The sequence below is a fragment of the Cylas formicarius genome, unplaced genomic scaffold, assembly GCF_029955315.1.
Source record: "Cylas formicarius isolate icCylForm1 unplaced genomic scaffold, icCylForm1.1 PGA_scaffold_3__17_contigs__length_32017465, whole genome shotgun sequence".
In the NCBI taxonomy this organism is placed as follows: domain Eukaryota; kingdom Metazoa; phylum Arthropoda; class Insecta; order Coleoptera; family Brentidae; genus Cylas; species Cylas formicarius.
In genome coordinates, this window is record NW_026844326.1 from 12642317 (window position 1) to 12668569 (window position 26253).

General features: G+C 31.7%; 4 protein-coding genes across 13 annotated transcripts in view; 2 read left to right on the plus strand and 2 right to left on the minus strand.

The window, feature by feature from the left end:
• Positions 1 to 2: 2 nt before the first annotated feature.
• Positions 3 to 4113, minus strand: LOC132699090 (monocyte to macrophage differentiation factor 2). Of its 5 annotated transcripts, XM_060665572.1 has the most exons (6): positions 4052 to 4067; positions 3762 to 3978; positions 3641 to 3704; positions 3292 to 3537; positions 2958 to 3210; positions 3 to 2871 (listed from the first exon to the last, which is right to left on the minus strand). In XM_060665572.1, exons 3-6 carry the CDS (start codon positions 3700 to 3702, stop codon positions 2665 to 2667), a joined length of 768 nt encoding a protein of 255 aa, XP_060521555.1. In that variant the 5' UTR covers positions 3703 to 3704; positions 3762 to 3978; positions 4052 to 4067; the 3' UTR covers positions 3 to 2664. The 5 variants fall into 5 exon arrangements, with proteins under 5 accessions (XP_060521555.1, XP_060521553.1, XP_060521558.1 ...); XM_060665570.1 differs by lacking the exon at positions 3762 to 3978 and having other exon boundaries at positions 4052 to 4113; XM_060665575.1 differs by lacking the exon at positions 3762 to 3978 and having other exon boundaries at positions 3598 to 3704; positions 4052 to 4083.
• Positions 4114 to 4148: 35 nt separating this feature from the next.
• LOC132699088 (tyrosine--tRNA ligase, mitochondrial) lies at positions 4149 to 6405 on the plus strand. Of its 6 annotated transcripts, none has more exons than XM_060665565.1 (10): positions 4151 to 4311; positions 4369 to 4510; positions 4588 to 4662; positions 4722 to 4869; positions 4923 to 5098; positions 5157 to 5373; positions 5423 to 5501; positions 5552 to 5805; positions 5927 to 6137; positions 6191 to 6392. In XM_060665565.1, the coding sequence occupies exons 4-10, from the start codon at positions 4741 to 4743 to the stop codon at positions 6352 to 6354; spliced, it is 1230 nt and encodes a 409-aa protein (XP_060521548.1). In that variant the 5' UTR covers positions 4151 to 4311; positions 4369 to 4510; positions 4588 to 4662; positions 4722 to 4740; the 3' UTR covers positions 6355 to 6392. The 6 variants fall into 6 exon arrangements, with proteins under 6 accessions (XP_060521545.1, XP_060521548.1, XP_060521549.1 ...); XM_060665566.1 differs by having other exon boundaries at positions 4369 to 4471; XM_060665562.1 differs by having other exon boundaries at positions 4149 to 4311; positions 4369 to 4662; positions 4722 to 4873; positions 4927 to 5098; positions 6191 to 6405.
• Positions 6342 to 7280, minus strand: LOC132699092 (uncharacterized). The gene has a single exon (XM_060665576.1). It carries the CDS (start codon positions 7176 to 7178, stop codon positions 6417 to 6419), a length of 762 nt encoding a protein of 253 aa, XP_060521559.1. The 5' UTR covers positions 7179 to 7280; the 3' UTR covers positions 6342 to 6416.
• Positions 7281 to 8978: 1698 nt separating this feature from the next.
• The window catches only part of LOC132699864 (potassium voltage-gated channel protein Shaw-like), a 98290-nt gene continuing 81015 nt past the window's right edge, over positions 8979 to 26253 (plus strand). The window contains exon 1 of the mRNA XM_060666807.1: positions 8979 to 9112. The gene's annotated coding sequence lies outside the window, so the exon portion shown is untranslated. The remainder of the gene's footprint in view (positions 9113 to 26253) is intronic.

Consider the following 26253-nt stretch of genomic DNA (forward strand, 5'->3'; position numbering starts at 1 on the left):
GTTTGGTTATTATTTTATTAACACCTAGACATTCGACATTGAAACATTTAGGTAAATTTTTGATTATGAACATCCATGGGGCGCAATAAAAATGGAACATAATAGTTCTCGGTTTAGGAAGTGACGGATTTTATTCAATAGATGATGCGGAAGCAATGATATACCTAGTGTTGGGGCTGGTCAATTGACCACTTCTTAAGTGACTAGTCAAATTCAATCAAAATGTTTTAAGTACACTGGCGAGCAAAAAATAGGTTACTCAAATAATTTGGAATTTTTTTTTTGAACACCGAATCGTCTGTTCAGTAGGCAGTGAATTACTTGCTTTCCGACACGCAGATAGAGATTGTTATATGTCAGTTATTGTCAGCGTCCACTTAAAAAAATTCGTGCGTTAGGTACTTTCCAGTTTATTGTTCATTTATCTTCATTAAAATTGTTTGGTCTATTTTGGATGTGACGTGTATTTAACTGGTCATAATGCCTTTAGATCCTATTGTTGCGGCCAGAAGTGTAGCATTAATACAAGATGGTCGAGGAAAACGGTAAACTGCCAGAATTGTTAGTAGAAGTCTAAGTGCTGTCCAAATGTATACCAACGCTACGAGGAAACTGGCTTGATCACTAGAAGACTTGGATCCGGTCGAAGAAGATCGATTTTTAGTGTCCGTTAGTTTGCGGAATAGGACAGCTTCTGTTGTTTGACTTCGAATCCAACTTCAAGAGTGAGAGAGTGAGTTGTCTTGTCGCCATTGCACACACGGCATTGAATAGCAATATTAACTTTTGCTCGAAAGCACTTAGACTGGAATGATTATGAATGCTGCGTTTTCCGATGAACCTCGTTTTTGCCTTACTGGATCAGATGGACGTCGCCGAGTTAGGAGGAGATCCGGAGAAAGATATGCTCCAGGCTATATTGATGAAAGACTTCCACATTGTAGTGGTTCGGTTATGGTTACGACGGGAACCAGTTCGGAAGCACGCACAGAGTTGTGTTTTATACAGAATGGCTCTCTGACAGCTCACAGGTATATTACGGAAATTCTGGATGATTATGCTATGCCTTTAATGATCACTATGGTGAAGATATCATTTTGACGCATGATAATATTAGACCCCACACCGCCAGAAGTGGGGTGTGTGGCCTAGATAAGTGGGAATAACACGGTTTGATTGGCCAGCACTCAGTCCAGATATGAATCCCATCAAAAGTGTGGGATGAGAAGAGACGACGTATTTAACACATACAGCAGCAACAAGAAGTGTCCAAGAGCTGAGAGAGTTACTTATGCAGGAATCGAACAAAATCGACCAGAACGGAATTGTTACTCGTTCCTTTAGTTACAAATAAAAATTAATTTGGGCTTGGTTTATAATAGACATTTTCTGTTTTCTGACAAAATCATGAAAACCAACCGATTAAATGTTAAATTCGGATAACCAAATAGAGTAGGACAGATAATTTACCACCTACTAGTTCGTGATAAACTTTTTTTTCCAAAATATTTGTAATTTCTTGAGTGACCTAAATTTTTTGCCCGTCCTTGTAACATCTTGCAATTGTAGAGTGTTCTCTATGATTACTTAATATGTATTTTATAATAAATTATTATGCGTTATTATGAACAACGCGACGGTGGTGTAAGACACAATATAAATTAATAAATATAAATTTCATAGTATATTTAAAATTAATTTGGTCAATTGACACAAAAACTTTGACCCGTCAATTCCACAACCCTAGATATACCTTAATAAATCATAATTATGGTTAAATACGGATACTGTGGAAAAACACTTTACTGGAAGTTTCATTGGCAGTTGCGAAAAATTCATTTCAATGCAAAAATATATTTTCCTTTTAAGTCAGTCGTTCTCCCCTCATTTAAAGATATTGTTGCTAATAAGGAACATAGAAAAAAACAATATACCAATTTTTGATTAACCATTTTTATGATAATGGAGACTGTTATCAGTTAATTATTAATGGGCAATCAGTAGCTATTCGAATTCAAGGAAAAACTAAAGTGTTAGATAAAAAACGCACACCTATGTCTATAATTGCCCTTACAAAATTTGCAATTTAATCGATTGGCGGCATATTTTGGGTCTTAAATATTTTTAAAAATTGTAAATCCAAGTTTAGTTAATCAATTACATTGTCTTAAATTAATTAATGTTCTAAATGACTGACATTCACAAACAATATTTTATATCACAATATACATATTAAATGAAGCAGGAAGTTTCTGCCTAAAATTGAAATTATCAATATCTTAAGTGGAGCTATTATTTTGCTGGTGCAACTTAATTGGGATATAAAATTAAAAATTATGATATTAGATTTAAAGTCCCTACTATAAGATGTGTTCAATTTTTTTATTTCTATTAATTGTAAATTTAATGTCGTTTTATATTGGGAACTATTACATTCTTCAGAACTAATGTTCCAAGCGACAAGCTTATAGTAATTGTAACACATTGTTTTCTTCTATCCAAAGTTTACCATTAAATTTTGGTGACCTAGTTAGTTATGCTAATCACAATGACATTTTAACACTAATTTTAAATGAAAAAACTCTAGCACAGGACTAAAATAAAGTCAATTCATATATAACATTAATAAAAAAATAAATTTATCTAATCACAGTTGAAACAAAATTAATAGTTTAACTTATCAGATCTAATGTTGATTATAGGATATAAATAATTTAATATGGCATAATAATGACAGTATGCTGCCATTGAAACAAATAAATGCCAAATTGCGTGGGCACAGGGTATTACTCCATCACACTTGAAAAATATCGTACCAATTAAATATAAAGTCCCACCCGTAAATATTTCCATCCACCCTGCAAAGTAATGCTAAAAACAGAATTGGCTGATCAAGATTAGAACTTAAATATTTGTATTTGTTTAATTATGTTTATTTCTGATCAAACAAAACTCACCTCTGAGATTATGGGAATTGCAGGAAAAATACCCATAATAAGGTAAAATATCATTTCCAGTCTTTTATATTTTTCATGGAAGATCTGCTGATAAGTAATTCCCATAAGAGCCATTACCCAGACAAACCATTTCATTGAGGAAGCCCACCCATTATTTGGTATTTGTTCGATGGTTAACCAGGGGAAGTAAGAACCAGCTATGAAAATATAAATCATAGCCCTATCACAGCGATGGAGTAGCTCCTTTAATATGCTAAATAAAAAAATAATAAGTATATTAAAACATCTCAAACTGAAATTCAACTACCAGTGGTACTTAAAACAGTATACTAACCTGTAATGCCTCAAATAAAATGTACAGTGAAAGAAAGTGGATACAGAAAAAAGGAGAATTAATGTTAATCCATAGATAACAGCCGATACAAATTGGGCTCTATCCTGAGACCTTTGAAATAGTTCCACAGCACCCAGAATACTAGGAAATATCCATATTCCATGTGTAATAATATTTGCTATATGTTCTATATACGCAGGCTGGTATTGTTCTGTAGGTAGCGCCTTTTGGTTCATCCATTGTATACTAGTAAAGAAAACAAATATTTTAATCACGCTTTTTAACGATTTTTTTGAAAATTTGTACCTTATACTATTTTTGCAAGGTTTCTAATCTTGTTAACACATACCTAACTCGGAAGGTTTTGTCCTTATAAAAGAAACAGTCTTTCAGGGAAGCACTATTTACCATACCTAGAATTATTACCCCATTAATTAGAGAATAAAGATGTATAAATATTGTATACAAACCCTTTAAAGGCAACTAATGAAATTAAAGACTAATCTGATAAAATTGTTTTTTATTTCAAATTGAGGATGCACAGAGAATAAAACCAATTAAAAGAATCAGCTTCACAGATAATAAACTTTCTATATTTCTCGCTAAAGAATAAAAGATACTTAGCTTTACACTGTGGTGTATCACCTAACCCTAACGTAAACGGAAATATTAATTTGTGAATATTTCCTGCAAATCCCAAATAATTTTTAAATTATTGTATTAAATTCTATTTCTCTGCGCGCTAACATTTACATCATACCTTTACAATAATCGTTTCGCATAATGGCACTGAACTGTTTTTTTCATACAATACATTTGTACAATATTTCTATCGAAATAAAGAATTTTATATTATCAGTCCAAATGCTTAAAAATTAAAATTGCATGAAGTAGATAAGAGTAATTGCATATTATCTATCAAAAATTGCTTTTTATAAGTGGTAAAAAATTTCGTTCGCAATTTGAATAGGAGTAGTTTATTTATTTGAGTATTTATATGTTATTGTATTTCCATGTGATGTAGGCACCTGTTTCAATAAGCAGTAAATTTCAATTATGATTTTAATGTGCTTTCAGAAACAACATTTTTTTACTATACTTTGATATAAAGTTCTGATATGAATGATACGATAATGAAGAAAACAGATGGCAGGATAAAATAGTTCTAATCAAAAAAATGGTATTCTGTGACATAAACTTTCCTTTACTGTTTTGCACGGTAGTTAACCTAATTTTTGGACTCACTAAATTTAAAATGATCATTAAGGGTTTTAATCGAACAGTTTATTTTTGCAGGTTTTACTCAAATCGCAATATATTAAAAATAAAAGATAGGGGCATAATACAAGATTTATTTCCTGACAATGCTGCGTAAGCTAATGTTTGGTGCGACATAATATTTCACACACTTTCACACTTCTAATTTTTAGAAATATTATTACCGATATAATGAACGCAAATAATCAAACCGTTTATGCAGGTTTTGATCCCACTGCTAAAAGTTTACATGTAGGAAATTTACTAGTTTTAATAAATCTTTTGCATTGGCAACGAGGGAGTCATAATGTTATTGCAGTGGTAGGTATGTACTAAACTTAAAGTTTCAACGCTTAGTTTAAGCTTTTTGTTAGATAGGTGGTGCAACTGCTCACATTGGAGACCCAAGTGGTAGATCAACTGAAAGAGAGGCCATGTCTCATATTTCGATTGAAGAAAATATTGGAGGCCTAAAGAAGAACATAGAAACTATATTTAAGAATCATGAGAAATATTTGTGGAATGGAAAAGACCAATTGAAACCAATAAAGTAGAATACAACTCATATTTTATAATATAAAGTGTTATTTGCTATCATTCTTTTTAAGGGTACTGAATAATGATGATTGGTATAAACAAATATCAGCCACAGAGCTAATAGGCAAGTCAGGTAGGCATTTAAGGATGGGTACATTGCTTTCAAGAAGTAGTGTACAAACCAGGCTTAAGTCTTCAGCTGGAATGAGCTTTACAGAGTTTAGTTATCAATTATTTCAAGCACATGATTGGTTACATTTATTTGAGACTCATAAATGCTGTTTTCAGGTAAGTTATTAACATATTGTTATCATTTGGTGTGTGAATCTCATTTCAGATTGGGGGAAATGATCAAATGGGAAATATTATGAGTGGCCATGAATTGATTAGCAAAGTTCATAATAAACCAGTTTATGGTATATTTTCAAGAAAGTTATATTACTTTTCACAGAGACATATGTTTCAGGTTTGACAATTCCTTTAGTTACTTCAGAAATGGGTGATAAATTCGGGAAATCTGCAGGGAATGCTGTTTGGCTAGATCCTGAATTAACATCACCTTTTACCTTCTACCAGTTTTGGATCAGACAGCCTGATTCTGAAGTTGAAAAATTTCTAAAACTTTTTACATTTGATACAGTAGGAAGTATTTCAGATCTCATGAGGCGACATCGGGAAACACCTGAGCTCAGATTACCACAAAAAAAACTTTCCGAGAAGGTAATATGAATCATGTTGTTTGTCTTCATAAAAAACTATATTTTCTTTTTGAAACTTGTTTTTGCATTTTATTTATTTATTATGAATTTGATGGACAGAGTCTGTTTCTATTGTGCTGCAGATGACTTTGCTTGTCCATGGAGAGGAGGGACTTCTAAAGGCCGAAAAGGCTGCCAAAGCTCTTTATTCTGGTAGTGTTGAGGCATTAGGCGAAATGAATGCTGAAGAAATTGCAAAGTTGTTTGAAGGTGCAACAGTTGTCGAGATTTTGCCAAAAGCAGGTCAGAGTATATTGGATATATCCATGGAGGCTGGTTGTTTTCCAACAATCCGTAAGACTAGCAAAGTTTTTGAGACATAGATTTATTATTTTTTTCCTTTGCAGAAGATGCTGTGAGAATCATTTCTGCCGGTGGTTTTTCTATCAATCAAAGGAAAGTCCAAAATCCTAGCGAAATATTTAATATTAATGCTCATATGTTGTCCAATAAAGTCTCCTTGTTTAGGGTAGGAAAAAGAAACTATTATGTAGTTAAGTTATTGTACTAGTGAAAAAATACAGCATTTTAGTAATATGTGTACATTACTTTTTATAAACAAACAAATAACAATCAATCCCTTATAAGGTGTAAAATTACTGCACTAAGGGCGAGCACATGATCAGGATGGATGTTTGTAACTTTCATCAGGTCTTGCAACATACCGTTTATATCTAAGATGTATTGGTAATGGGTTAGTTGAAAAGCAGCAATTAAAATCCCTTCTGGCAAAAAGAATTTTGAACACATTAAATCGTGGAATATCTTCAACTCATTCTTGTACATTTGTTTCAATTTATTAAACCAGATTTTTTTTTCCAAATACATCAGTTGCATTATTTCCAAACACAGAGGTCTTATGGTTAATTTCAAGCGATATTGTTTCTTGCAGTTTTCTAGAAAAACGTTGAAATCGTCGAGTTGTGTGGTAACAGGCAGCATATGGTTCAATACATGCAAGACATCTTGCTCCATTAACATGATCAAGTGTAAATCGTATTCTTTACCGGTTAGTTTTTTGAGAAAATGGCCGATAATTGGTAATTTAAGATCTGCTCCTCCACCGGAATATTTACTCGTGACGAATATTGCTGCGCAGACAAGAAGTAGGGGATCCTTAATTTTTTCGCCTCTTACGTTTTTCACATGAATATATTTCTCGAGAATGTCTGCCGATATACAAAAAACATGGAAATCTTGACGAAACGTGTTGCAAGCAATTTTTATCATACTGACGGTATATTCTTCCAGCATAGGCTCCTGGTACGCATTTGCCTCGCTTTGCATGTCTGTTAACCACTTCTTTAGTAACTCGTTTTCAAAAACTGCGTTCATTTTCTGCGCATCATAAAATTGGATTGCATAAGACACGTCGTGGCCAACTAAATATGAAAAATTGCAGCAAAAACTCCTAGCGGGATAAATTGTAAAAACAAATATTTTTCGTAGAGGGAAAGACAAACAGAGAGAATGAGAGAAGAAATATTTGCACTCAGCTGAACTGGACTAGAGAGGATTACTGACTTTTTGCCATTCCTATCTATGGAAACTGGAATTTATTCTATGCTTGAGTCACTAGTTTAATATGTGGCATGTCTTTTTACATTTTGCGTATTGCAATGCATATCCATAATACTTTTGTCTATGTCAATTTAGTGTTCGAAAAGCTTTAATTATTGGAACTTCATACTAAATTGATAAAATGCTCGCATTTGTCATTTTATCATGAAATAATTGCCCGATTTGCCATGAAACATAATTAGGCAATTGGTGCAAGACGACTCAATGCACAAATATATCCCGTTCAAATATAAACCTGAAACATTTTATTTACAAAGAATAGTCAGCCATACTTCGACGATGAGTCTATTATCACGCGCATTCTACAGCGGTGTAAATGCACTGGACGAACACATTTTTCAATGTTAACATTGTTAGCGATGCGGGTTTTCAATCGTAAAACAATAAAATCGCAATTATGCTCTGTACGTCAAATAACAAAATACTCCCCAAAAAAATATACGCTTTTCAAACTGCCTTTAAGCACCGCAAATCATATCAGCACTGTGGTTCTAGTCAATCTCTTCGTTCAAAGAAAACAAGAGTCGCAACACCATTAACATGGTTCAATATAACATCTGTCGGACTCTTGTTAAAACAATGATATAGATGCATGTTCAAATGTTATAGAATAGAACAGAATATTCAGAAATTACTGATGGTAAATTAGCTACATCCAATTAAAATGATAGGTGGAAGAAATAAGCACCTAATTATAAATTAGATATAGCTTTTAACGTAATAATTGTCATCAACACTTAAAGAATTCCAAATAAATAAGAACTAAAGGTTCAGATTTTCACGAAATTATATATTTTGACATGACAATTGTTTCGACAACACCGTGTCTTTATCAAATGTTTCAAACATTTTATTTTCATATGTTTGTGAAGACATAAAAATATTTATTTATATAACTGATTTCAGCTCAACAAAAATTTTCCCAAATTGTTATTGAATTCTCAAGAACTGGTAAATATAATCTTCGAAAAAGACCATCACTGACTGTAGCACAGTGTATGCAAACTGTATGCGAACTGTTTTATGGCTAATTTCTGAAACATTTATGAAAAAAATTGGTTCACAATCGTATATTTTTGGTTTTTCAATATTTGTTTCGGTCTTTTACAAAAATATGTTAAAAAATTATATTTTTTGTTTATCGTTTATATTGGCCAATCTACCAGCTTACGAGCCTACAAACTTTATATCAGAGTAACTATGTAAAAAGTTTTTTTTTTAACCTGCGGACGAGTAATCTTATTTCTCGTCTTAGTTGGCGCACACTGTATATTCAAGGCGTGAGTGACCCAAAAAAAAAACTCCTATAAATAGACGTCGTAGATTATTTCAAGATCCAAATCGGCAGCAGACGATGATGAGAGCAATTCACAAATTCACAAAGCACATCCTACAACGTGTAGACGCGGTGGAAGAAAACATTTTTCAGCAGATTCCCAATCGAGGAACAATAAAATTGCCATTTAAATAAACATTTCGCGAACCATTTGTTTGAATTATGCGCAAAGTTTACAGCATCCGAGAGTCTGGACCAAGCACCCTTCAGTATCTAACGGGACGTCGTCGTAGAACGACGCGGACAAACGTTCATATACCGGTCGGGCGTCTCAGACAACGCAAAAGTTTTTGGGTAAAAAACACGCTTCTCGAAGGAACCCTTATTAAGTACAGAAAATAATATTGCCAAGGTAGAGAGATTTTCTTCGATATTTTTTGCCAGTTTTTTTTTGAATCCACAAGTGCGCTACTGTTTTGTATGAATATGCATGAATTTACCTAAAGAGCGATGCCTGTCAGATCTGATCTGACCGGTAAAAACGGTTCTTCTTAAACATTACCCCCCAAGGGGCATTAATAGTGTAAAAGGTTCACCGTCGGTAAATATCGCTGTTTGGAGTATACGGCAGCGCAATAAATTTAAATGGGGGGGTTGATCTTGGAAAAGTAAAACGCAAATTCACTTTTGTGATCTAACAGGGGGCAAAATTTTAATTTTTATTTGGGAAATTTTTCTAATCTAAAGGGAGTTCTTGCGAGATTTTAACGCCGTGGTCACATTTTACCTTATAATTTTCAGTAATAAATTAGACTTACTTACTAATTTTTTGTTTTGGGTAATTTTTTGCCAATAAATAAAAATAACAATTTCACAGTAATTTACAATTTTCAATTCATTTACTAATTTTTTGTTTTCTAGAAAAAATTAAATTTTCCCATAATGAATAATTCACAAAATACCACAAAATATCTTAAGAAGTTAACAAAAGTAATCTAAAGTAGTCAGTAATTTATTATGTTAAAAAAACAACAATAAATACTTACAGCTTCGGTGCAAACAAAATATGTCCAGGATTACAAATTATGTGAAACTTTTTTCTTTAATATAGTTAAAAAGTAGTTTTTTGCTCATTCTTCAAAATACTCTTTGTTGGCTGGTGTTGGCAACAAATATTGATATTCATAAAATAAATTATAAGGGGTATTCAAATAACCACCGTTCGATGTATGGATTAGTCCCCTGCCTTTTAAAACTAGTATTTTGAGATGAATCATTCATCAAACAGTTACTGATTGGTTACAGTGGTTTAGTCAAACAATTGCAGCATTTTAAGTCGGGGTGGGGTGAGTGTCACCAATCTCAAACCGGTCATATTCTACAAAAACAAAAGGCTTCTGCTAAGAAATTCTTAAATAATACTAAACAAAGCAAATTTAGAAGATCACCCATATAGCACTAGATAAATGATATGTTTAGACCTGCAGCACAGAAAATGTATTGAACGCCCAGAATATATAATATGCTATCGGAAGAAATAAAACATTTTTCAATCAAAAAGCAAAACCGAGAAATAAAAAACTGAATATTGAATTTTTCAGAACTGAAAGGCTATGCAATTTTAATAGCTCTTTTGCCGTTCTAGTTATTCATTTCCAAAACACAAAATGAAAGTGATCAATTCGTACGTCAATACCCAGAAGATGCCGTCTTGAATTCGAGTTTCAGTTTTTGCAATGGTCCATCTGACTTCGTGTGGACCATACCACTATAAAATGTTTGCTATTGAGAGCAAACGTCGACGCCGTAAAGGTAAGGAATGAGTCTTTACTGCTCCAAAAACTGACCCCAAATCATAACACGTCAATAACGCGATCGCTGAATGGCGGTTTTGAAAACGAGAATCTTCAGGATTCTGTTTGATCCTAGATAAATGCGAAACTCACGCAGTCTTTTTTATTTAGAACGTGAAAGGTTTCCTTTTGTTCTTATTAATTTGTTTTTTATTTGCCGCCGAGATTCGCTGGCGACTTACTAAAGGAGCTGAAAATAGAAATCCTTTAGGAACTAAACTTCCACATTTTTTATTAAATAGCAAAATTGTTACAATATACGAGAGTAATGCTATTTTGTCTTACTTGGTAATATTGGTCTAATTTGTTGAATTTAAAAGAATTGTCATTCATGTTGCTAAGAGATTGTGAGGATATAGTGTATTGTTTTTTTTGTTACTTAAGTTGTTTGAATATAGCAATTGCAATAATAAATAAAGAAGTAAAACTTATTATAATATGGATTATTTTCTAAACTGTGCAGAGTAAAATACCGATAAACAACCTAACTAATAAACAAACCTATTCACCTAGTATGAGAACGTCGTCTAGGTTCAAAGTTATTCGGATTTTACAGTTTTGAAAATGCTAAAATAGTAAGTTTGAATTTAGTAACTTTAACCCAATTGTTGTGGCATTTTTTCGGAAATCAAGTTTTATTTTAAACTGTGCGCATCCTTTTAACTACTAGCTTTTTCAGCCACATTTGTTGAACAATCTCACTTGTGGCTATATGGCGGAAAACTTATGGGGCGCTTTGTAATATTTCTGTCATATAACTTGGCAGTTTACAACTTTTAAATTTTATGAAAGTATGTGAATGTGTTGTTTAAGTATTAGAATCGTTATTAAGTATTAGAAAATTAGGTTTTGCGTAATGTGAGAATTTTATAGTAAAAATGAAAAAACTGAAAAACTAGTACAAGACCAATAAAAAGTGTAAATTTTACAAATCAGAAACGAAACCGATGAACTCGATAACCGAGCCTGCAAAATAACAAATTAATTATTAATGAATTAATTGTAACAATGTAAACAAATAATTATATAAAAATTAATAAATACAAATTAATATCACGGATGAATAGTTTGATAAGTTTTCACTATAATGTGTTCCAATATGTATTTCTTCTACGAGATATTGGGTATATTTTTGCAAAATAACGCCTGAGTGACGTGGAGTGGAGTTTTGTCAGTTTGGTAAGTTTTGACTATAATGTATTCCAATATGTATTTCTTCTTCGAGATATTGGGTATGTTTTTGCATTCACTGAGCGACGTGGAGTGGAGTTTCGTCAGAAGTGACAAATGTAAAAATCCCATCCAAACTCGTGACTAAAGTACCGGAATTGTCCAAGTGGCTGGCAACCGTGAGTAAAACATATTAAAAAGATACTTTCTGCACCTGTGATTCGTGCTGAGATGAATATTTTAGAGTAGGGAGTAGAACAGCATATTTCATTAAGGTAGATATAGAAACAAAATGCATCGAAAACTGTTTTGATTTAGAATGTTTCGGATTCAAGTTTTCAAATCCGGGCAGTAAGTTTCGTCATGTTAATTTTATGCCGGAGTATCCGGGTTATAAACTAACCGGATCCGGATTTAAAAAAGTTTATAACGCATCATAAAATTTAAAACTTTTTTATTGCTTATAATTTATCGCTAATGAAAAATGATGGCTTTTAGAACTTTTTATATATTTTTTTTACGAAGTAGTTCATATGTTTGCAGTTTGGCGCAAACACATAAAAGCAAAAAAGGTTTTCGTTTAATTTTTTTTATTGAAGCTGCGCGATAGAGCGTAATAATGAAAGGGAGGTCTGGACAAAATAAATGATCTTCCTTATCTATGGAGCTATTCAAAGAGTAACAAATTAGGTGTTAGGTATGTCAGAGTCAGGAACGAAAGAAATGTTCATTTAACTACGTTTTGCAAATAATTCAGATATAACAATTCAAAATACAAACAATAAACAGTAATAAATTGAACAGTCGTATAAACAGAATTCTTTAATGTAAAAGTACAAAAGTCTATATGGCGCAGTAGGGCGGCAAAGTTTTATATTTCCCTTATTTATCACTATTTTGAATAAAATGTTTTAATAGATTTTGCACAAGATAGAATTAATAATTTTTTTCAATTATACAATTATTTAAATAAATGCTTGTCAATACAAAAAAAAAAATACAAAATATATATTACGATAGCTCCAAAACTCCATGATTGTAAAACAAAAAAAAACAGGTTTTCCTATGGTCTCCTATATCTTTATAATTTAAAAATATGTTACGTTTTCACACTTTTGCGCCACCGTGTATGTTCAAATATAAATTCAATTTTTAGTTCATTATAGCTACATTTCTTAAAACTGAATTGGTTTCCAGCAATATAATGTTAAGGTAAACAAAAAATTAAAAAGTTAGAAGCTTTTAAAAGTACAAATAATAAATAATTTTAACAAATATGTTTGAAAACAAGAGAGCAGGTTTCATATTTGCTCCCTTTTACACATTAGTTTTTAAAAAATGTTTTCCCTCTTATTTACCGCGTAACGTGTCTGGCAGCAACAATTCGCACCCCTTGTCAAATTGAAAGCAAATTTCAACGGGAGAAATTCTTTATATTTTTTAATTTCGCTTTGGGACACGTACTCCAAGAAAAATCCACAACTAGGGCGGCGCAAACAATCCAAACGCGGTCACGTTTCGCCAGTTTTCTGATGACGTGGAATATTTAAAATTTGCCAAATGTTTGTTTTACCTGTTTCCGCAGCAAAAGTGCAATTGTGCGAATTTTATTTTTACATCGAGTAGCATTCATGTTCGCAAACGCATAGAAAATACAGTTTCAATACAGTGCGTCAGTCCTGGTTAATCAGGGTATTTGACATATTTTCGGCAATGGATATAGAAGTTTGACCTCATAAATTAGTAAATAAACATTAACCGTCAAACACAGCTGTATACAATTTCTTCTTTAATTTAACTAACCTTGTAACATTTATTGTTTAAAGATCCCAACTTGGGTTGCTTAAAGTAAATATAAGTTATGGTCTGTTCATAGACATAAGAAAGTGACCAATTGCTTTTGAATGAGATTATCCAAGGGTGGTCATTAACATACAATGCAACAAGATTATTACCTAAAGTTTCGGAATTTATATTCAGGTAAAATTGTGTTTAATATTCTTTGGTTTGGTATACTACTTAGTTTAAGTTTATTAGTAATCATTCTTATTTCGTGTGTAATACACCGTGTGCGAATTATGCAAAATATGTGCGAGTCTAGTGTATCTCAGGAGATGCTCCCGCCCAAATGTAGACAACACTATTCTATTGAGACTAAGGAAGTTATAAACAATGTTTATTTGACTTTTATTCAACGTGGTGCCAGCAAGCAAGTATCTTTAGAAGAAACGGCTAACGGCTGCATTGACGAACATTCCAACATCAACTGTATGGATAATTGTGAATAATCCCGCGAGGACAAAAAGAAGCGATGCTGACATTTTCTCGAGTGTAGATGAAAGTGATCAGCGTAAAATTTACCAGTTATAGGAGGAACAAAGCGTGCCTACATTAGATATCTTAATTAGGAGGCTTGAAAAAGATGAAACCGGCTGTAAATGTGGCAGAACTACCTTATGGAAGTGTATTCAACACATTTATTTTCACGAAGATTATACCAAATTAATTGATGTTCTACAAAGCTTGAACATACAAAAGGAATACGTCTGGGATAATTATGCAAAAAATCTAGGGCATACAGTTTTAAGGCTTCCACCTTACCACTGTATATTTAATCCCATTGAACATGTTTGGCACCAACTGAAATCTGCCATTCGCCGTAACAATGTTTTTCCCGTGTTAGCCCCAATGTCCTCAAAATTATAGATACCGAAGTTTTTAACATCCCTCCACAAAGTTGGGCAAATTCTGTCAAACATATAGAAAAGGCAGAACAATCATATTGCAAATAATACAGAAGAAATAATAATTAGAACAGGCGATGATAGCGATAGTGATACTGATATATTATGTGAATAATTTTAAGTAATTTAAGTAGGTAACCGTTATCACCATCTTATGGTATAGATATAAATTAGAGTTGGATATAATCTACGAGATCAACACTATTTTAAATACCATACAAAACAATTAAACACATTCATTTTCTCTCTAGTCTACTCAATTATGAATTTTAAATTTATATATGCTTAAATTTATATATAATAATAATGTTAATTCAAGGAATTTGGAAAATATACTTTTCGCCTGTTTAATAAAAACATTTCCTTTTGAATATAATTTAAAGTATATATATATATATATATATATATATATATATATATATATATATATATATATATATATATATATATATATATATATATATATATATATATTATATATTTATATATATATATATATATATATATATATATATATATATATATATATATATATATATATATATATATATATATATATATATTCACGTATTGATTCACGGATAGAAAAATGTGATGACACTATCTTCCGGGATATCATCCGTTCGCTTGTTGAACTCCGACTGGAATCCTGCAGACGTTTCGCCAAACTCTCACTTGGCATCTTCAATGCTCGCGCTCCGAAAACACTTCGAACACAGTGTTCCCGTTGAAATTTGCTTTCAATTTGACAAGGGGTGCGAATTGTTGCTGCCAGACACGTTACGTGGTAAATAAGAGGGAAAACATTTTTTAAAAACTAATGTGTAAAAGGGAGCAAATATGAAACCTGGTGTCTTGTTTTTAAAATTATTTATTATTTGTACTTTTAAAAGCTTCTAACTTTTTAATTTTTTGTTTACCTTAACATTATATTGCTGGAAACCAATTCAGTTTTAAGAAATGTAGCTATAATGAACTAAAAATTGAATTTATATTTGAACATACACGGTGGCGCAAAAGTGTGAAAACGTACATATTTTTAAATTATAAAGATATAGGAGACCCTAGGAAAACCTGTTTTTTTTGTTTTACAATCATGGAGTTTTGGAGTTATCGTAATATATATTTTGTATTATTTTTTTTTGTTTTGGCAAGCATTTATATAAATAATTGTATAATTGAAACAAAATTATTAATTCTTGTGCAAAATCTATTAAAACGTTTTATTCAAAATAGTGATAAATAAGGGAAATATAAAACTTTGCCGCACTACTGCGCCATATAGACTTTTGTACTTTTACATTAAAGAATTCTGTTTATACGACTGTTCAATTTATTACTGTTTATTGTTTGTATTTTGAATTGTTATATCTGAATTATTTGCAAAACGTAGTTAAATGAACATTTCTTTCGTTCCTTTCTCTGACATACCTAACATCTAATTTGTTACTCTTTGAATAGCTCCATAGATAAGGAAGATCATTTATTTTGTCCAGACCTCCCTTTCATTAGTACGCTCTATTGCGCAGCTTCAATAAAAAAATTTTAACGAAAACCTTTTTTGCTTTTATGTGTTTGCGCCAAATCGCAAACATATGAACTACTTCGTAAAAAAATAATTTAAATAAAAAAAACTATTTTTGATACAATAAATTATATATAATTTAAAAAAAATATATATATATATATATATATATATATATATATATATATATATATATATATATATATATATATATATATATATATATATATATATATATATATATATATATATATATATATATATAAATATATATGAATTTTTTGTATCAAAAATAGAAAAAAGGAGCAATTAAATTAATTAATTTAAATTATTAAATTATTAATTATTAAATTATAAATTATAATTTTGTTATAACCACGGTAATAGTTGTTGATTATAATATTAAGTAGGTTCACAAGTATGATTATCCTTTTATTACTTTTTCTACTACTATACTATATATAAAACTGTCCTTTTCGACAATATACATATGTCAAACTTATGGACTAAACTGAATGCGAGCAAACCTTTTAATTTGTCCATAGAGAAAAAAAAAATTTCAAGGTTGTAAATGTCAAATGCAGTAATATTTATTCGGGTTAAAAACTTACCGGGAAACATTTAGCGGGGGCTATTTTCGTCGGTTAATTTAACCGACTGGAAAGCCTTATACCGCTGCTAAGCCTAACAGGACGTTAGCAATTTCGTTTTCAACTCTACGGGTGCGATAAATTTGACAGAGACCTTACAAATCGTTCTCTAATTTGGCCGGTAGGCCTAATTCGACAACTAGCTGGTATATTTTCGAAAGCGCATTTCAACAAATGAATATTTGATTGAACTTTATTTGTTTTTTCAAAGAATTTTCTTATTTTAATTAATTTATTTGTCGTTATAAGTTACAAAACTTAAAATGTTTTTTTTTTGCGATATATAGCGGTCTAATAATTGAAATGGAAAATTACAGGAGCAATTAAAAGATTTAAAATTATGTGCTTCTTTAGATGAAATAAAAAACAAGTCACTCCGGTGTCTGTTTTCCACTAACTAGGAAGCAAGCGAATTATTATTAGTAGCGTGTGTGTAGTGAAATAATAACGTGTAAATAGTTTTAGCTGTGTAGTGACTTTAATTGTTAATTTCGAGGAATATATTTTCAGTTCCGTTGATTTTTTAAAAACGCAACAATATTAAAAATTATACAATTTAAATAACGTACCAACAGGAGATAAATTTGAAGAGTCCATAGTTATTGTTTGAGGTCCGTTTCGAGTTCAGATGCGTTTAGTTGTGCGTGTTATTTAGAAATGCTTTTGAATCTGAGTTCTACTGACTGGTTTTAAATCACACATATGTTGCATGTCTGTGAGCAAAAATACAACGCTTATGCATAAAGGAAGACTGTAACCAACGAAAGATGGATACCGGGATATATACGTACAAGGCATTATCTTCACATATTTCCCCCTTTTCCATATTTTGTGAAAAAACTAGTTTTAACCGTACAAGATTTCAGAGATGTTATATTCCATTGATTAAAATCACAAAGTTACCCAAATATTTAAAAATTTTAGTTAAAAAGTATTCTTTGGGTAAGTAGTAATCAATGACAAGCATATAAATACAAACATGATTTATATAAACGCTTTGGTACTAATTTTTTTATCCAACCCGCACATAGCTACTAGATGCCTAGCCCATGTGGATAATACAGCTAACATAAAAAAATGTTGAGATGTGACATTCGAGAATTATTTCAAAACTCCCTGTCAACCAATATGACCTCTCATTGCAATTCTGACTTTCAACTAATTAGATGTTCCGGCCTTTAGCGGCTGCGAGAAACGTAGAAAGAAATTTTCTCAAAGTCCAGGTTAATTTGTGAAATTTAATTGTCATATTTGTCTGACGTTGTCACATTGCATTCATTTTCCAGATTTTGTAGCAACGTCGTCTACAAGACATAAAGTAGGTCGACAGTCGAAGGAATGTCTATAAACATACATTAACCTTGTTAGTGTTTTATTTTTCAATATATTTGTCAAAGAAATATCTGAATTTTTAGCAGCACAATTGTGACATTTCACTGCAGCAAAATTATTTGGATACATTAAATAAATGCTGGTCTAGTAAATCACTCATTTCGCTTTACAAAGCTACCGAACCGACGTCACGCCAATAACGTCACATCCGGTTGAAATTGAATTGACTATTCACAGACTTTGTCAAACGCTAGTAATCGAGAAGAGGTCATTTTGAATTTCTTAAATTTGGTGTTATTTATTATAATATTAATTATGGCTCTCATTGTTTTATTTTCTGAATATATTGTCATTTATTTTAATCTTAGTAGTCTCCATAATAGGGCAAACATCAACCCAAAAACTGTTCGCAATTAAATAAAACCAAAACAAACAAACCTCAATATTTTCGAACAAATTTGACAGACCTTTAGCTTAACTGTGTTGAAAAGCTTGGTCACGAAGAATTTGCTTGTGTCTTCCGTGACGTCATTGATTCTTATTTGAATAATTGTATTCGAGACAAAGTCATTAACTTCTATATTCTTTAATGGATATATGTTAATAGCTGATAGTTATACTGTTGTTATTAATGTAATTTTAGACAATTGAAGTGTCAAATAACACTATATTAACCCTTTGCACTCGTATATATGTCCCTTCGCGAGTACACTGTACTCGGACTATTATTTTATCTGCTTATCTGTCTATTGGGATTATTTTGTATTATTTTATTTTTAAATTAAGAAAAGGTATTATTTTTTTATTTTATTATTATTATCATAATCACTACAATTATTATTAAATAAATTCATACACAATATAATTTACAATTTAGCCGCTCTTCTGTATCTACAGATCTTCAGAAATGTTGGACGCCTACCGAAAGTATTTTGTCATTTCGTCAATCAATTCCCAAACAAACTTGTTTTTTTGTTTTGGCCCCGTTGTGAAATATTATATAATAAATATGTATTGACACTAAACATTTCGAGTCCCCAGAAAAATAACTTTCGCCGTCATTTTAAAGACTTCCTCAGGAAACAGTATGAGGCAGAATAAGCGTCTGTACGGTGGACACTTCCCCTAAATTTATTGTAATTGACCGCAACATTTGTCCTATTTACAACTTGTAAGTTACCTCCACGTACTCTTCTGTTGATAGGTTGTGTTCCTGAAATATGCCAATAACATCAAATTACCTGACCTGCGTGCAAATGTGTTATTTTCCGGTTTTTTGATAAAATCTGGTATAAATTTGCGGTTGATTTGAATAGTAGCTCTCAAATGAACATTTTTAACAATTTTTCTGCAAGTGGCAAGCTCATATAGTATCTATAGGTGTAAAAATGATGTCCTCTTCATCCTGGGTTATTGTCTAATAATTTTTGACACACATGTAATACTATCCTTGTGCTTACAGTTAAATCTTCTTACACTAAATCTTCCGATGTCAAGCTTCCTTAGTACGGCAAAATTGAATAAACATATATGGTATTGTCATCCGCCATTTCCTACATAAAATTCGTATCCCCCCATTTCGTAGACTTGTTGGGATTGTAAGTTAAAAAACTAATTTTACTCCTAAATCCAACAACAGATTCGTCTACCAATATCTCTCTTGATGGAACAAAATGTTCTATGAATTGCTTGTCCAAGTAATCTAAATAGAGACTGAAAAAATTTGTGAAAATCGTTAACCTCTAAATATGCTACCCAAAAAAAAGGTATTTTGACGTAAGAATGTTGAAACCAAAACTCTTGGAAATTACATAACATTATGGTACCCATATTTATGTTAATTCCAATAAATGCGGTAAACTCTTGTACTGTAGTATCTACCCACGTTTTGACAACCTCTTCTGTGCTATTTTATGCTAAGCGTAGATATTTGTTTGTTCCACGAGTCACTAATATTATCACTATCCAATCTAACATTTTCAGGCGCGTCAATATAAAATTCATCGACTCTGCTTTGCAATTCACTTTCAATTTCATCTTATAAAAATTTCTTGGGCATTTGAAATTTTTTTTTTTCGAAATATACACCGAAAAAGTACACCGAACTTTACCCAATCGTGTTAGTTATAAAACTGAGTAATATTCAAAATGCAAAAATGGTGCACTGGAACTGAAGTGGTTGAAATATATACATCAACAGATATAAAATAAACTAAATATCATGTTATCTGTTATTTTTACGTAAACATGTCCTCAGCGAAGGTTCAAGAAAACAATTTAGAAATATTAGATATGAGCTTAGGGGGTTACGACAGTCAGTCAAAAGCTTGGAAAAGTGAAGTTTCAATTAGAACGACACATTTGCCACCATATTTCATGAGCTTCTTATTAGTAAGACTTGTTGCTCTATGGGGAATTAGTTACGGATATAATATAATAATATAAATAACTATTGGCAATAAGGATTGAGAAGTTAATTTAGTGATTTTTTCTTGTCTATTTGCTTTGATGCATCGATCAAACCGTAATAATTGCGGTGAAACCATTTTTTAATCATCAAGATTATCTGAGCTTGGCAATTAGGTTCTATTTTTGATTGTTCATTGGAAACGTAATTTCCAAGACTGAATTTTAGCCTGTCGCGGCGGGGAGCTTAATGTAATTAACACGGAATCAGGACTAAAGACATCAAAGTTTTGAAATTCTGATTGACCCAATTCGAAATTCAATCAGAACTTCTCCGATATATCTTGTCATTTAAGTAAACTGTAATTTACCCAAGAAAGAAGTTAAGAGTACCGAAATTAAATTATAATGATGATGATGATGATGATATAGTGATAAATATTTATTACTATTACAAAAGAACACGAGAGATTTGAAATATTTATCAGAAATAAATAATAATGGGAATACAGAACAGCTGCTTGTAAATGTTAAATTTAATTTTTTTAATCTAAATTTAAACAAATATACGTTCCAATTTTATTAATTTCTTCTATAAGTGAAATTTGATGATATCACTTTTTATCGGCAAAAAAGAAAATTAGAACGCAATGTGTGTTGACCTTTTCCAGTGTGTTCCATGTTTCGAGTTTTCCTGTTACGGCAAAAAAAAAACATGTAGCCCGAATTTTATTTATATTTTTGTAGAATGTAGAATTTTGAAATATGCTGCCAAACATACAATCAACTTAAAATTTATTTATTTATACATGAAAAATATTGTTAATAAATATGTACATCATATATTTCTATAAATATAAATTCAGTTTCTAATACAAGTTTTTCGCAAATTATCAGACTAACAATTTAGTGTCAAAGAGGACACCTCGTTCTCTAATAATGCTCTACCTAAGATGTGTATTAGATAATAAAAAATTACAAGATTTTTTTATTCTTGTAAAACTTATATTGAAACATTTATTTGCATTGAGTTTTAATCCATTTGTCCATCAATATCAGATTTGAACATCTTGACATCATCAACAAAAATAAGTAGGTCTGAATAATGGATAATATTACATATGTCATTTACAAAGATACATTACAACGAGTCGACACCATCTAAAATGAACAGCAATAGGATTAGCTCTAGTAAATCTAAATAGTGTTAATTGTGCTGTTGACCATTCTTTGAGGCAATTCAAATTTGGTATTCTTTAAAATTATACCAATAATTACTTGTAATTTTTCACATCATCCAAAAAATGCAGTTTTTAGATATTTACTACTCCAGTTTAGCTAAAGTTAAGTTCACTAAAGGTGTGCGCAATGAATGAAATATTATGTGTGGTCACATATGCCAAAAAAAATTATACCCCCAAATATTTTAATGCTTTCCAGAACAGACAGAATAGAAAAACTCAAAAAAAGGCAGTGATTCTTATAGGTGGTAATTTCAACGCTTTTTTTTATTGGACATGACTTCGCTTATCTTATCCTTTAATTTGATTTGTGACTTTCGCAACACATGGAAGATAGGTTCCAGTATTTCTTTAATAAGTCACAGTTTATTTTAACATATACAGCAGAAAGCCACGAACGAGATGAGGCTATAGGAATAATCTTCTGAGATTTAAAAAAAGTATCTTATTTTTTTATCTTTAGAAATAGCTTTAGGGCATGACTAGATACTAGCGCTGTTGAGTGGTGAGGGATAGACTTGGTGACTAAATAGATAAAATACTTAAAAATGCCCTTTTCACACTCAAACATCCGTAATTACAGTGATGAAATAAACCCAGATAGGGTTTCACTCTGTAATCAATATTTTCTTGAAGTTATGATGGTTATGAGGGATGATTGTCTCTCCTGCTTAATTAGCTTCGAGTCATTCACCTCAAATGTAGAAAGCATTTGAATTCCAATGCCAAGTTATCAGAATTATATAAAAATATCGTGGGGATTTTGAAACATTATAGGTTATTAACAATGCCTAGCCTGTACATTTATCAGCATCTTTCTTAAGTTAAAACACAACGAGAATACAAGGCAGGTTAACAATACATATGCATGTTTTTCCAACTGTAAAAGTGACAGAATTCGTTTAGATTATTTTGGTAAATTAAAATCGCCTTACCTACCAAGGCGAAAGATTTAAGCACAAGTTTTCTTAACTACATAAAACAAATTTTATTGGATAATGCTGTTGATTCAGTCGAAAAGTTTTCGATATGAGCAGAGGGAGCCCCATGAACTCACTTTTTATTTTACCTTCTGTGAACCTTGTGGTACCAGGTTCCCAAACCGAATCAAAATGTAAATTTTTAAACTTCAGAAATCACAGGAAATAAAATGGATATGATTCACAAAAATAAATCCCCAACAAAAAATGCAGCGTATTATTCAGTGCCTATTTGGTTTTTAATATTTATGTATTATAATAAATTGAAAAGAAAATGACGAAAATCCTTAGAAAGTATTTTCGACTCGCAATTTATTTGATGGCGTGGAAGGTCCTCCCCAAGTTTCCAGATTAATGCCTGGGACTCCCTTTTTAATGGAATTCAAGTGCTATATTTGGCCAAAATCTAAACTGCTACTAAAAAAATCCGCAAAAAATGTTCGCTAATGATTTTACGACCTCCGCATCAACATCGTACACAAAAATATCGTTTTATATTCGAAGCAATTGGCTGCTTCCGGAGCGAAGGGGGTACGGTGGGCGATACCTTTCTTTTGCATACAACTCGGAAATTTCAACGGCTATTCTCTATTATTACGCCATGCCTATAAAGCGCTAACGCATTAAAGGCTCAAATAAAGTGACGAATTATGCCTCGGGGGTAACATTTCATGAAGTCAACGCCGCACGGAAAGTTTTTTGGTTGTTCCCGGAATTTGCTTAACGATGACAGATTTATTTGGATTGTTATTATTTTATTCGGTTGTTATTAATAGCATCTTGGATGTAAGACTACAGACCCATAATTTTTGGGTGTTATCCCTATTAAATAAATACCAGCCTATTTTACTGCGCAATAAAGTTTTATTTCCAGCGGAGATGAAAAATAATATTTATTTCTTGACACCCACGGAAGCGTATGGCGCGAATTATCAGAATTTTTGTTTATGTAAATCTTCTGGATAAGTACGAGTTATTTGTTTCCTGGCAATGCTATATGTATATATGTTCCTTTGAATATACAAGCTATATATAAAAATGCATATTAACAATAAAGAATATTTAATTGACATCGAAAGCTCAATAGAGATTTAGCGAAATGCTGTTGCTACTTTCAGTAAATTATATTTTGAACATTTGAAGCTACTTAATCAAACAGCAAGAGACAACGAAAATTATAGAAAAATAGGAATAAATTATGTAAAAATCATATTCTTACGGATTTAGATCGACTAAAATTGTTCGTTCAGTTGCAACAGGCTGCCTACAGGGTGTCATAAATTTATCTGCCATAGAGAAGCAGATGATGCTATAAATCAAATTAAGAAGAATTATTACACAAATATGGTGGCAAATGTTAGTCGTCAACAAGATAATCAGTGTCCAAAGTGGAATTACTCTTTTCTCGTAGGAAGTCAAGTAACAGGATAAAATATTATTAAACAATTTATTATCAAGTAGAAAAGCATTTTTATAGTTCAAAGTCGCGGGGCAGTAAATACCTCAAAATTTAATGGGACCTGGACCATATTATGACGAAACGATTGAATTGACGACCTGTTAGCCAGTTCATATTGATTGTTAAACGTTGCTTATTGGTTGAAAGCCAGTATAAAAGTGATCCGCATATGTTGTTAAACTGGATCTAATAATTCATTTTGAAATAAAGTAAATTAAAAAGTAATTTAAATTTTAATTTACGTAATAAACAATTTTTTCTGCTCAATTTTGACGGTCATATCAGTGAATGTACTCTTGTTATTTTGCAAAAATGTACCCAAAACCTCAAGGTCGTAGAAAAAGTATAGAATGCAAGACGTTAGGTAAACTTTTTAAGTTACTCGTTTATTCAACACCCACTCCGCTTGTGGCAAATAAACTCGTGACTCAAATGCCGTTTATCGCATAATATACTATTGCGACAAATTCGGCAATTCTTCTTGTCAATAATAAGTTACTAAAGTTTTATTGGCGAGTGATTTCGATGGTGTATAGTTCTAGCCATATTCCATTCAAAGAAAATTGTTGACAACATTTTGGTGCAACATTTTAACGAAATCCAATCCATACTGCAGGGAAATATATATTAATCCGGTTCTTGCTGCACCAGTAAAAATAACGCATCGTCACTGAGGTAATAAGTGCTCTCTAAGCTCTCCAATGGACGCTGAGTGTTCCTCGCGGAGTACTAAGCATGCCAACTGTCTAGTCGTTCATCTGCGACTGTTCCTTAACCAGATCTGGACCGGAAAACTACATATTCTGTTTTGGATGTTTGACTAATAGTATTTATTCGGTGCCATATTTATCACTCCAACAATATGATGTCCAGAAAGAGCTTTCCTATAAAGCAATAGTTATTCTAGCCCTATTTTGTGATACTATTTAATTCGTTCATTCGTTCGTTCAACTCATAATACCTTACTGGCAAAAGATGCGAAAACTGTACAGATAACTTCTTTTTAACCTTAGCTTGCGGCGTGTTGCCAACACAAACATAATAATGAGTTCGAGACTTTTGCCGATGAGTATACACGAAGTTGACTAAGAAAGTTTTCTTGAGAAATCAATCATCCTAAAATAAAAGCAAAATAGGTCTTTTGTGGAGTAGCTGCGTATTGTCTAAAACCAGCGACCGTATCACACATAAAGCCTTTCGATATAGTTTCGCGCCGTATCTTTGTTTAAACGATGTTCTATGTCAAGAAATATGGTAGCGCGAGATATTTTCGCGATGATTAAGATGGTGTAAAACTTTTCCGGTGTCTGTTTCGAACGAAAATCTATATTTATGGAAAAACTTTTCACGGAGCAAGTGTCTTTCGATCTCCAAACTTCGATATAATGAAACTAAAAGGCATATCGTGTCAGTACGCTCCGTTGCGACGTTGTTTTTTAATCCGCTTTAACGCTAATAAGAACTAAACATAAACGTAATCGTAAAAGTTGATGGTCGGTGTGTCCAACTATAGTATATAGATTAAATTTTGAAAACGAGGTTGTTATGTCGGGCGAATATGTTTATATAATTGGATAAGTTTTCTGCTTCTAATGTCTTATTGGGAAAACAATTCTAATTACTTCTTTAACATTTGTACTTGATGTTTAGTACATTTGTGTTGCAATTTTTTTCTTCAATCCGCCATATACATTCTTTGGAAAATGCAATAAATCCTAGACAATTATGAAATGTAGGTCTACTGTTTCTAATTTGATCACCATCGTTGAATTTATTTTAGGTGCCATTAATTCAAGTTCTCAGTTTGATGTTTTTACACAGATTTTTACAAGGCCTTCGACTGCCTGGATCATAGTATTATTTTGAGTAAACGACAAAACTCCTATGACTTCCTTTCGAAAACGAAATTCTGGGGGAGATAAACAGCAATATATACAGCTTGACATTTCTTACTTCAATTAATCAGTGCTGTAAATATAACAACTTGGCTCTCAATGCAGATAAATGTAACATATTATCTTTCTCTTTAAAACGTAATGTGGCGAATTATGAGGAAGTTGTGGGTAGTGTCATATTGTCGAGATCAATTTAATTAATGATATTGAGTGATAATCGATAGTAGGCTGTCATTTGTTCCCCATACCATAGCGAAAAGAAGTCAGAAAATGCTAGGGTTTGTAAATTAGAAACGCT